This window comes from Physeter macrocephalus, unplaced genomic scaffold, assembly GCF_002837175.3.
Source record: "Physeter macrocephalus isolate SW-GA unplaced genomic scaffold, ASM283717v5 random_371, whole genome shotgun sequence".
Classification (NCBI taxonomy): Eukaryota; Metazoa; Chordata; class Mammalia; order Artiodactyla; family Physeteridae; genus Physeter; species Physeter macrocephalus.
In genome coordinates this window covers 54741-66741 of record NW_021145636.1, presented here as the reverse complement: position 1 = coordinate 66741, position 12001 = coordinate 54741, and the positions used below count along the sequence as shown (strand labels likewise).

The 12001-nt window shown below is 51.1% G+C and overlaps 1 protein-coding gene across 6 annotated transcripts; it reads left to right on the top strand.

Annotated features, from left to right (window-relative positions):
- The first annotated feature begins 2912 nt into the window (after window positions 1-2912).
- Window positions 2913-10894, top strand: ECSCR (endothelial cell surface expressed chemotaxis and apoptosis regulator). 6 transcript variants are annotated; one of them, XM_028485248.1, is made up of 10 exons: window positions 2913-3039; window positions 6617-6652; window positions 6893-6943; window positions 7105-7164; window positions 8147-8194; window positions 8822-8935; window positions 9320-9418; window positions 9628-9664; window positions 10285-10381; window positions 10552-10894. In XM_028485248.1, exons 1-10 carry the CDS (start codon window positions 2979-2981, stop codon window positions 10558-10560), a joined length of 612 nt encoding a protein of 203 aa, XP_028341049.1. In that variant the 5' UTR covers window positions 2913-2978; the 3' UTR covers window positions 10561-10894. The 6 variants fall into 6 exon arrangements, with proteins under 6 accessions (XP_028341049.1, XP_028341044.1, XP_028341046.1 ...); XM_028485243.1 differs by lacking the exon at window positions 6617-6652 and having other exon boundaries at window positions 2918-3039; XM_028485245.1 differs by lacking the exon at window positions 6893-6943 and having other exon boundaries at window positions 2918-3039.
- The last annotated feature ends 1107 nt before the right edge of the window (window positions 10895-12001 follow it).

The following is a 12001-nucleotide window of genomic DNA, read 5'->3' as shown; positions in this document are numbered from 1 at the left end:
GATAAACACATATAACAATAGAGAGAATGAAAGAAAAAGACAGAGGTGGATACAGAGAGAATGAGAAAGATACAAAGAGAGAGACAGAAAGAAAAAGAGAGAGATAAAGAGACAGAAGTGAAAATAGATGCAGAGAGACAGAGACAGAGGGGGAAAAAAACAGAGATAAGGCAACAAGGTCATTCGGAAAACAAAGAGAGGGGCTTTATTACAGCCTGGCATATAAAGTTTGCCTCCTCCTCCCCCCACCCCACCCCAACCCCCTGCCAAGTCCCCTCCCACTTGCTCTCTCTTCCCAGGTCTTCAGCAAAATTCCTAAACAGATTCTATGTCCTGGGTCAGGAATCTTAGCACACTATGGGCTGCTGTCCCATGTCCTGGCCATGAACAGCTATTCCTTAAAGTCCCAGGAAAAAGGAGTCATTGTGTCCAGCATCTTACATTCCCACTACTCTCCACACACACAGTAGGAAGAGGGGTGTACCCCGGGGAGAGGGAGAGAGGAAGAGGAGGCATGAACCCCAGAGGCTTGGAGTGAGGCAAGAGCTATACCCCAAAACACCCCACTCAGAATCAGGTTCAGGGGCCTGGAGGGGAGGGAATGCCCAGTGTGGATTCCTGGCTTTGTCCAAGATGGACTGAGAAGAACCCACGCCAACCTCTGTTCTCTTTCAGGGTCTTCTACCAAAAGATGGGGGTCATGATCCCTACCTCTGTCTGTTTCTATCCTGCTAAGTATTGAGAGGGGGTTGGGGGGATTACCATCAAGGTAGCAAACCTCCAAATTGTAAGCCCCAGAGCTGGCGAAGTTATCACAGGCTCAAGAAACTATCTCCTTAGTCTTCTCTTCCCCAGCTGGACCTTGAGGAGCAGACCCTTGAGGTGGAGGCCCTCCCCTAACCCTGAAACCTCAGCCTGGCCATCCCCATGGGTAGGCACCTGGGGTCCAGGAAGGGCTGGCCAGGACAAACCCACTCCCTTTAGTTCCTGAGTCACACTGTCCACCGCATCCCTCCCCAATACCTGTCCCTTGGCATCTGGAAAGCTCAATACCTACCTCCCCACCCTGCTTGAAAGTCAGAGCTCTCTGGGGCCCAGGCCACAGAGCTCCCAGGCCAGGGAGTGGGGAAGCAGCTCCGGATGTACAGGGGAAAAAGGGAAGCACAGGCTGGTGAAAGGCTTGGGGCCCCTGGGGGAAGTCTCACCAGCCTGGCGGGAGGGGGTGAGCTGAGAATCTACCTGATGCATTGTCCAGCTGCACAAGGCTCCCTCGGGACTGGCGGCCAGCCGGGCAAAGGAGAGCCTGCCTCCCCAGCTCGGTCCCTACCCGGAGCTGCCACGTCTATGGGGCTTACGGGGCACACACCCTCTGCACACGCAGCCTCAACGCTCTCTCTTGCGCTTTTACTTCCTCGAACATCTGGACTACCCTGAGCCCAGCCCTCAACTCTGATAGTGTTTTGATCTTACTCCTTGGCACCTCGTTTCATGCCCCCTGCCAGCTTCAGGAGCCTAGGTCTGCCTGCCCGTCCCTCCTCCACAAGAGCCCAGGCACTTGGCCAGTGCCTTGATCCCGCCCCGCCCCCCACCAGGACTTGCCTGCTCTCTATCCCAACTGATTCCTTGAAGTCATTATCTTTGATTTTTTTTAAAAAAGCGATTTCTCAAACACACTGGAAAGTTCAGACTATAATATACTAAATCTCTCTGGCCCAACCACTAGTTCTGTTCATCTCAATAGTCTGTCACATTGATTTCAAAAAATTTTAAGGACTAAAACATTACAAATAAAATAGAAGCCCCACTCCCTGACCTCTCCCCTCCTTCTCACCATAGGGATAAACATCTTGTTGAATTTGATATTTATCATTCCCATGCAAGGCATTCTTTTCTCTTTGGGTTTTTTCTTCTTTGACTTTCACAAATATAAATTCTGGTATGTCTCTTTGCACTTGTCTATAGCTTCATTTGTGAATGTGTGTGCTTTAATGTATCCAAGTCACAAAAAGTGCCCACCAGTCTCTCCTCTCCCCAGAGACAGTTTATAAAGGATAATTTTGGGTTCCCAACTAACTCCATGGGACCAGCCATCCCTCAATCTGTCCCTCGCTGTGCATGCACCACCCTCTATTCCAGTCTGGAGACCAGGAGACCCCCCAGGAACTCCCCTCACCCAGTGATTTGATCCCAGGAAGTAAGAGGTAGCCTCCTGATTCCTTGTCTCTCAGCCCAGCTGCTACACACCCTAACGTTTAGGGACCCCACTCAGACCTCCAAGCTCGCTTAAGCTGCTGGTCATTGGGCTGCTGACTTGACCTGCAGAGTGAGTGAAACTGGCTGGCTGGATGCTAAGGACAGGGTGCTGCTGGAGCATAGGGAACACCTGACCCCAACGTGAGGGGAGGGCTGAGGGAGGGATGCTTAGAACGTGGTCCTCTTGTTTTTCTATTTAGAATAACAATAATGTTTGTAAGGTCTCCTTGAAAGATGTAGGGAGTCCCACCTGCATCAGGAACCCTGCGGAGGGAGAGGCATGTAGAGGATTCAGTCTACAGAGGGTGGGCGGCCGGTGGGCCGAGCTATAGGGCTCAATGAAACAGAGTTACACACCAAGAAAGCCTCCAGGTGGTGTATGGAGGGACCGATGGATCCCCACGGAGGGGAAGAGAGGGGGCACGGGGCCAGGTTGCCATCGCTGGCTTTTGGGCACAGGTCCTGGAGGGGACCACGGTGGCCCTAGCCCAGGCCATGAGGAGTCCGGGCGCAGGCACGGCTGTTTCAGCCTTACATCCTCAACTGGGCTGCCGGGCTGAGCAGGGCCCCTGGAGCCAGTCCCAATCTGTTTCCTTCTATTCTTTGACAGGAAGCTCTGGAGAGTCAGCCCCCACCCCCATCCCGCCCCAGCACTCCCTCTCTCTTTTCCACTATGGACAGAGCCTCTGAACAGAGGTTGCCTGCCTGCCGCAGACCCAGCTGACATGGGGAGCGTCGGAGAAACGCAGCTGTGCTGGGCCATCCTGGGCTTCCTCCTGCTTCAAGGTAAGAGGCACCTGCCACTGTCCTTCAGCAGCTCTTCTCCTGCGGCCGGCAGTCCTGGGCGCCTGTCTCTCCTTCAGGACACATACCACACAGGCTCTGCATCCAGGGCTTCGCTCACCCAGAGGGAAATTCCAGAGCCTTTTTGTGAAGGGGATCACTTGGCTTGGGAGCTGGTCATTCCCAGGCAGCGGTAAAATAGAGGTATGGTTAGACTCTTTTGTGGGACATTTTCCAGGGTGAACTGGGGCCCTCGGAGAGGCTGGCCCCCTGAAACGTGGGAGGTGACTGTCTTGGTGTGAGGTTGAGGCTGGAAAGCTCCTTCCAGGGTGTCCTAGCACAAAACTGTCTCTACCTTGGCTTTACAGGTGATCTTTTTTCTTTTTTCATATGAGGAGTAACAACCTGGGATTTCCAAATATTGACTTTACGCTCAAATCACAGCAAGAAGGACTCAGGTTAGATACAAAGAACCATTTGCCAAAGAAGATGTACGCATTTCATCTAGGAGGCCAGATGAAATGACCCTCAGAGGAAATGACTTGGGAACAACACCTCTCAGATAGAGCTCTGCTAGCTGATGAGTTGTGAAGCAGCTCATAAGGGGTCCTCTAATTAGGGAGCGGTTTCTGGGAAACATGAGAAATCCAGGAGATTCTGACTCACAGGGCAGAAACTTCCCTTTGGTCATCCCTTCCCCACCCCCACCTCACCCTCCACAGGTCCTCTGTGGAGGATTTATGAGCATGTGCTCAAAGCGGCAGAAGAGGGTTCAAGAGTATTTGGATGGGGAGGGAGGATGGCGGTTTCTTGGCGGTGGGTGAGAGGGCCCGAGTTCCCCAACGCTCTGTCTCCTGGAGAGGTCAGACATTTTTCTAAAAGCCCAAGGACTGGGGATAAAACTCTGATCATACCATTCCTATTCCTCCCACCCCCTCCCGGGAGGATAGAGTCACACATCTGATCTGGGGCTGGGGGACTAGGCTGTCGTAGAAACCTCAGAAATGGCAGAGGAGGAGATTAAAAGGTGAGACCCATGAGGGAACATTTTCACAAACCTAGGCTTCTCCCAGCTTCCCTACCTGCCATCCTGTCCCAGCCAAGCCCCAGTGTTAGGAATGTCCTGAGTGATTCTACCAGAGCCTTGAGTATCCTAGCCGCTCATCCCAGGATCTCACAGCCCTCGCTGTTTCCTTCTTTTGGTGGACTGGGGAATCTTTTTGAGGATATTCAGGCCCACAAAGAGACGTGACTGTGGAGACACAGATTTAGGGCAGACTTGAAACTTGGAGGACTGGAGAGAAGGGGGCAAAAATTTAAATGTTTAGAATTTCTTGAGCATGAACTGTCAGACCCTGTGTTAAGTGCTTTATGTGCCTTTCCTTATCCTCACAATGACTTTTGGGCTACTAAAATCACTTGCATTTTATTTTATTTTATTTTTTTTTTTTTAATTTTTTTAAAATTTATTTTTATTTTTGCAGTACGCGGGCCTCTCACTGTTGTGGCCTCTCCCGTTGCGGAGCACAGGCTCCGGACGCGCAGGCTCAGCGGCCATGGCTCACGGGCCCAGCCGCTCCGCGGCATGTGGGATCTTCCCGTACCGGGGCACGAACCCGTGTCCCCTGCATTGGCAGGCGGACTCTCAACCACTGCACCACCAGGGAAGCCCTTTTTTTTTTTTTTCTTAATTTATTTTTATTTTTATTTATTTATTTTTTACTTGCATTTTAAAGAAGAGAAAACTGAGGCCCAGGTCAGACAGTAAGTGACAGAGTCAGGGCTTGAACTCAAGACCGCCAGACTCCAAAATCCATGAGTTTAACTACTAAACTACGCTGCTGAGGAAAACAGTGTGGTGGTGGTGAAGAGGGGGAAGAGAGAGGCTGGCAGGGAGTGAAGCAGGTAGGGATTAGGGAGGGGAGACAGGAAAGTAAGAGATCCCTGTGCCTAGTGGTCAGAGGCAGCCTGGCCTATAGAAACAGATGCTCCCCGAGTCCCTCCTCTACTCACAGAGGAATCCGCTGTTGACGAAGTGTTCCGGTAGGGGGAGGGGAGACAGGAGACAAAGAGAGAGCAGGCCACTGGGACTCAGAGCTTGTGACTTTGGAACTCCTTCTAAGACACTAGTTTTGCTTCTAGATAAATGCAGGAAGGCAGTGAACTCTGCCTTCCCACTAAAAACTAGTTATCACCTTTAGAGCAAAGATGGTACCTTAGATATGCTTGATCAATAACTGATAGATGTTTTCTGTTTTTAAGACATGCCTCAGATTGAAAAGTGTTCACCCAGGTGATTCCCCAGCTGGAAGAGTTCTCTCTAGGCTGGGGCACCTAGAAGTTTTAACTCCCCTCTTGATGGCCCCACCCAAGGAGGGAATGGGGTTATGAGAGATGGTGACCTGGAAAAACACAGCCCTGGCTTTGGGCAAGCTTGGGCTTGGAAGCAATTGATTCCACACTATCCAAGTGATAGCCCCATGGAGGAAGGCAGTGGCTGAAGAAAATAAACTAGTGGGCTGCCCCAGGCTGGGCAGGTTCCTGGCCCTCAGCAGCCTCTGTTCACCGGGGCCTGGGCTCCCAGGCCTGGTACTTCCCTGATGATGAGGGTCTGAGGGAGCAGGAGGCCAGGCCAGCGCTGCAGTCCCAGCCCAGCTAGTGGAGGATGGGAACCCAGCTGGGCGGCTCCACTTCCCCATGTTGTTTTCCTTTCACATTGTTCACAGGTTTCAAGAATGATTTCATTGTGGAAAATGAGCAAACACAACCTGACCTTTCAGGTCACACACACACAGGGGACACATATATGGACACACAGCACACATGCACATCTGCGTGGAGGTCCGCAGGCACACTCATGCACACACACAAAGGAGAACGAGGCCTTGTGACTGGGGCCTCCTGATAATTGCCTCTTCCCTGGGTTTGGCTAACAGTGACCATTTCTGAAGTAGCCTCTACCTGTTAGCATAAACTGGTGGCTCGTTCTAGAATTTGCTTGCCTTCTGTATGTACCTCCGAACTTGCTTCCTGTGTAGACCCTTACCTCCAGCTGGAGGGGCAGAGAGACAGCCCAGGTACCAACCCCAATCCCTCACCTCATTTTATTCACCACATCTTTCCATCCCCTTCCCTTGGGGCAAGACCAGGATGACAGTATTCACAGAAAAGGGATGGCTCCATGGTAGTGTAGTGAGAACATTAGCTAGAGACCTGGAGTTCTGGGTCTTTGTCTAGACGTGGCAGGTCACTGGCCCTCTGTCCTTGGACGTATCACTACTTTGGAATAACCTTCCCCTGCTCTTGTCTCAGGTTGGTATATAACCCATGTGGGACTGAAGAGACAGGAAAGGACTCTAGGACACTGAACCATGAGGTGGTGGTGACGGTGTGATTGAGTCACAGTCTCAGAGGAAGCCAGCGCCGTGAGCTGGAGTCACATCCTCTAGCCTACTGCCGAGGGTGTCTGCCTTCTAGCGTGGGAGGCTGGAAGCCAAAAGGCCTGGGTTCTTCTCCGTGGGGATGAAGGCTGGGCAGAAGGCTCACCAAGCTAGTCTACGTGTTCTGCTTTCTCTTGCAGGCCACAACTCCCAGCCCGCGACAACTAGCCCTCAGGGTAAGACCAAAGACACAGGGTCTACTCCAGCATTCTGGCCTGGGAGCTGAGGAAAGGTGGAAAGAGCTCCAGGCCTGTTTGGCACTAATCTTTCACATGCCTTGAGAGAGCAGAGAGATGACAGGTTGGGGCGTGGGGTGGGGGAGGAAGAAAGACTAGAAAATGCCAGCTTAGCGAAGGAGAGAGGCAGTTGGAGAAATAGGAGGCAGCGGACCCTCAGTCTCAGATGATCTGTTTCAGGAAACTTCAGCAGTCATAGTCCAACCACAGAGCCAACTTGCCCCCAGACAGGTGAGTGAGTGTGGTTGCCTAGGGGCCAAGGCCTGCCCCTTGCCCAGCCCTCTCCCCAGCCCTTTAGATCTGCTTGGAGCCCAAGGGTTCTCGGGTGGGCTACGGAGTGTGGCTTCACCAAACCTGCCCCACCTCCAGCTGCCCTCCACTTGTACTTTCAGGAGACGGTCCTTCTGCAGAGCCCAACTACTCAAGGCCTCTGTCCAGCACCGGCATCCCAGGTACTCTGCCACTCAGATTACAGATGCCATCCAGGGAGGGTCCAGCGAGGAGGCAGACACAGTTTCGGCTCTAAAGGACAATACAGATAAGTGGAGGACCAGACAAGCAAATAGGACCTCATATTGACAGTTACAAAGCAGGGTGAGAAGGGCCATGATGAGCGTAAGCCGAAGGTACTATGGGAACCCGGGCAACATTAGCCACTTCAGACTTGGGGGCCAGACATCCCAGAGTGAGTGATCTCTGAAGCTGAGGCCCAAGAAGGAGTTAATCAGATGAAGACTGTGGGGTGGAGGGTGGTAGGGCATATCCCAGGGAGAGGGAACTGCAAAGGTAAAGGCCCAGAGGAACTGAAGGCAGATTTGGGGCTAAAGAGCTTCCCCGCACACATGCTGGTTGAGGCCCTAACCAGGCCACACATGCTTCCTAATCTGCAGCAGCTCCAGAGAAGCCCTCACAGGTCTCCATGGAAGCCAGTAAACCCATGACTCTGAGTTCAAGCACCGTGGCCGGTCACCCCTGTCCTTGCTGGGACTGACTTGGTCCCAGCCACAGAAGCACATGTCAGGACTCCATGAGTACCTGGGACTGGGGGTGAAAAACTCTGGATCATGTCTGGCTGGGTTCCTTCTTCCCGCCTCGGGAAGCCCAGGTCCTGCCCCACAGTGAGGGTTCTCAAGGCCAGGATCCACACCAGTGGTACCCTGCTTTAGGAGAGAAGTAGAGAGGCTTGGGGTGGGGGGGGCAGTGGAGACAGGAACTGGTCTCAGTGAAGGTAAAAGGAGCCTGGACTCAGGACTGATAAAGACATAGAACGGGTAAGCCGGGGGTAGGAGAACCCAAAATGTTGGAAATGGAGGCAGAAAAGGCGGGAAAGGGCTACACGCTTCTCAGGGCAGGTTGGCCTTCACCCAGCAGCATGGGAGAAAACTAGCAGGGGGTGGATACCCTCCATCTGGGCCCTCCTGTTTCATGGTGCAGGCACAGGTGTCCCAAGCAGCGGCAAGAGCAGTGACAGTACAAGCAGAGGTAGGTCCTGTCTGTGCTCACAGTGAAGAGCACCCTGACCCTTTCTCTCATCGCAGCCCTTGGCTCTGGGGCTTTTTTAAACTTCCAGACTTATTTAGGAGTTGGGTGAGAATAAGGAAGTGGAATAGCAATCAGGCCCGCAGTAAATGTGTTGAAGCGGGGCAGAGATGGGCGACCATACCGTTTTTTAAGAGCACCAGAAACTTGTGCCCATTAACTGACAGCCTGGCTTGTTAGGTCAGTGCCTGGGGAAAAACATCTGATGCCCTTCCTTCCTTCCGCCTCAACCTTCGGCAAAACACAGATGGCTCCCCCTTGCCCGGTCTGGCTCCCTATCTCTGCAGCATAAATCCCTTTCCTCTGGACCCCACGGGTGTGGTGGGAAGAGCATAATGAGAGAAGCATCCTGAATTTTCTGAAGTCCTCTGGAACTGGGAACACGAGCAACCAGCAATGCTCTTCACGTGATCCCACATCACCCAGTTCTGAAGGGTGGGAGGAAGCCTTTTTGGTAGGGCATGAGTTCTCTCTGCAGTCCTCTAACTGGGGGAAGTGGGAGGGGACCAGCTTTCTCTTACAGACCGCATCAGTCCCTTCGCTGATACCCCCATCCCTACTCCCTTTTAGACACCTCTCACAATGTTACGTCCGAATTACCCACCATGAGTCTGAGGACGAGAGAAGACTCGACCATCCTGCCCAGCCCCACGTCAGAGACGGTGCTCACTGTGGCTGCATTCGGTGAGAGGGAGGAGAAGGTGGGGAGTGGCAGGGGACCTCACACCTGAGCTGACTTGGACTCTAGGACTCAAGTTCAAATCTTGTCCATTTGGTTTAGGAGGGTTTGGCTGATGAGGAAGACGCTGGTGGGAAGGAGCCTCCGCTGGCCCTCCACTCAGCTCTTCTGGACTCTCATGGGCTCCATGTTCTTAAGGGAGGATGGGGCAGGGCTGTGGAGCCAGAAATAGCAGGCTGAGAGCTCATTCATTCAACAGAGAAGGGGAATTCACTTTACTCCCAGAGCCTGTCTACACAGCGCTTAGCTGGGAAGGGAATTTGGACTCCTGTTGCCCTCTTCTGTCCTGTCCTCTGCTTCTCCTTCACCCCATCCTTTTCCCTATTCAGGTGTTATCAGCTTCATTGCCATCCTGGTGGTTGTGGTGATCGTCCTGGTCAGTGTGGTCAGTCTAAGGTTTAAGTGTCGGAAGAACAAGGAGTCTGAAGGTACATGCCCTGACCCTCAGGGCCCCCTATGCCTCTCTTTGATGAGGGACCCAGAGCTAGATTCTGGAACTGACACCCAGCCTGGAGTTGAGGGGAGGAATGGCACCACTAGGGGAAATGGGAGGGTCTACTGGGTGGGCTTTGAGGGGCAGATTGGGCTTCTGAGTTACAGCCTGTGACCTCCAATCCGTGCCTTTGGATTTTTACAGATCCCCAGAAACCTGGGAGTTCGGGGCTCTCTGAAAGGTAAGACTGTCAGAGGTATAAGGGAAGAATCATCTACTCCCCCATTCCAAGAGGGACCAACACTTCCTGCCTTCACACACACACACACACACACACACACACACACACACACACACAGAATCCTGACAGCCTCACCGAGACCAGGGCTCGGGAAGGTGATGGACTGGAACGCTTCAGCCCCAAGGCTAAGTCTCTATAACCCCTTCGTGAAAAGTGCAGGAATTCAGATTCTAATATACTCCTTAAACAAGAAGGTACTTATTTAAGGAACCACTTGTTGAACAACTTATATGTGCCAAGCACTATGGTAGAAATTTTTGTAATATCTCAAATTCTTAGAGGAGTTCTTCAAGGCAGATATTACTGTATTTTACACATTAAAAAAATTAAGACTTAGGAGAGGTTGTAACTTGGTCAAGATCACACAAGCAGTAGGTAGCAAAACTAAGATTTAAACACAAGTCTTTGGGGCTTCAAAGCACACACTCATTTCATTATAGTCCACCACCAAAATAAAGGTTTCTTAAAACAAAGGTTAAGTTTCACAAACCCCCAATTCCTTGACCCCCATTGCCCTATGGCTCCTTCTGTCTATAACCCATGTTCCCTTCCTTCCCCAGCTGCTCCACAGCCAATGGAGAGAAAGACAGCATCACCCTCATCTCCATGAAGAACATCAACATGAATAACAGCAAAGGATGCCCCGCAGCAGAGAAGGTGCATTTTTCCTGGTTCCTTCCTCCCTTCTCCCTCCTCCTCCTCCTTTCAGGCTCCACTTCCTTAACCAGAAAGGAGATAATTTCAAAGATCCAGGCTCTTCTCTCCTCTTCCCTACCCCACCACTCCCGGTTAACTTCATCCATCCTCATTATGTATTTATTTTGCAGGTTCTTTAAAAGCGACCTTGGGTCCCTGTGGATCTGACAATGATGCAGCTTCCCTGTGACTGTAAGAAGGAAGGCGATGGGATGGGTAGAGGCAATAAACTAGATATAAGTTATTTTATTGTTTCACATCTACTCCCAGATCTAAAGGACATTAGCATTCCTCCAGATATGGGAGCAAGCTGCCAGCATGAGAGACTCTTTCCCACATGGACGGTCACCCTAGAAACACAGCATGCTCCTCCCACCATCTCAAAGTCACAGGGAGGAGGAGTCTATAGGGCCAGAGCAAGAAAAATGACAGTGAATTGGTCCTTTCTATTTTGCATTAAAATTATTTTCTAGCCTGCAGTCTAATTTCTTTTAAGGTATATGTTCTCATGGGTATTTCTTAACAGAGTGTTCTAGCAGCTCTGGGGCCTCCTTTTGTAGGTAAGGCACGTGTGCAAGTTTCTACCCCCGTGGGGATCTCTCTGAAAAACCTGGGAGGTGCAGAGAACTTTTTGTCAGGTCTGCCTTGTTTCACCTGGTTTATTAAGTAGTGACGAGGACTAACCACTCCAATAGAAGGGAGAGAAAAGGAGCTGTAAACAGTGATCACTGTCACCAGTAAAGAAGTTTTAAGTCTGGAGAGTGAGAACATGGGACGCACAACGCATTCTGATTAGAAAACTCCGGTGATGAGAGCTGAATAATATAAGGGCAAATGTCCTCTGCCTGCCCCAGGTAGACTTGCCTCGTTTTGGTCCTAGCTGTGGGAATAGCACTGGGAAGGTTTGGAGCGAGGATAGATCTGTGACTTCGTAAACCCAAATCCACTCCCTTTGCCCCACACAACTATGATTTTTGTGTCCAAGACACAGAATGATGGCTCACAAACACTGTAAACTTGTTTCAAGAGAATAAGAATGCAGTTATCTTAGTCATCTCTACCATGACACTGGTTTGGAAATGAATCTTGATTGGGGAGAGTCAATGGAAGAGTCATCTGGGTATGTCTGCATGGAGTGCTACAGTCATCTGGTTGATGGCAGTTTAGAACATAGATTACCCATTCTGAAGGAACAATATGCTATTTTTTTTCTGGATTTAGACTCTGCAAGGAGAGAGAACGCTTAGAACAGAAAGTTTCACTCTACTTGTCTGAGTAAAACTATTAAAGTGGCCTGAAGAAACCTACTGGATTCTAAAATCGTCTAGGGCAGAGGATTTTATAACCTGCTCATGTCTGTAGCTCCTATGTGGTACACTGTGCTCAGCACATCAGAGGTCATGAAAACTGGATCTTGAGTGCAGGAAATCTAGTCAAAAGGCTGGGCTCTGCCACAGACTTGTAGCTTGATTTTGGCGAAATCATCCCAATCTCTGAGCCTATTTTCTTACTTTTAAAATGAGGTGGGTAGGGGCTTCCCTGGTGGCGCAGTGGTTGAGAGTCCGCCTGCCGATGCAGGGG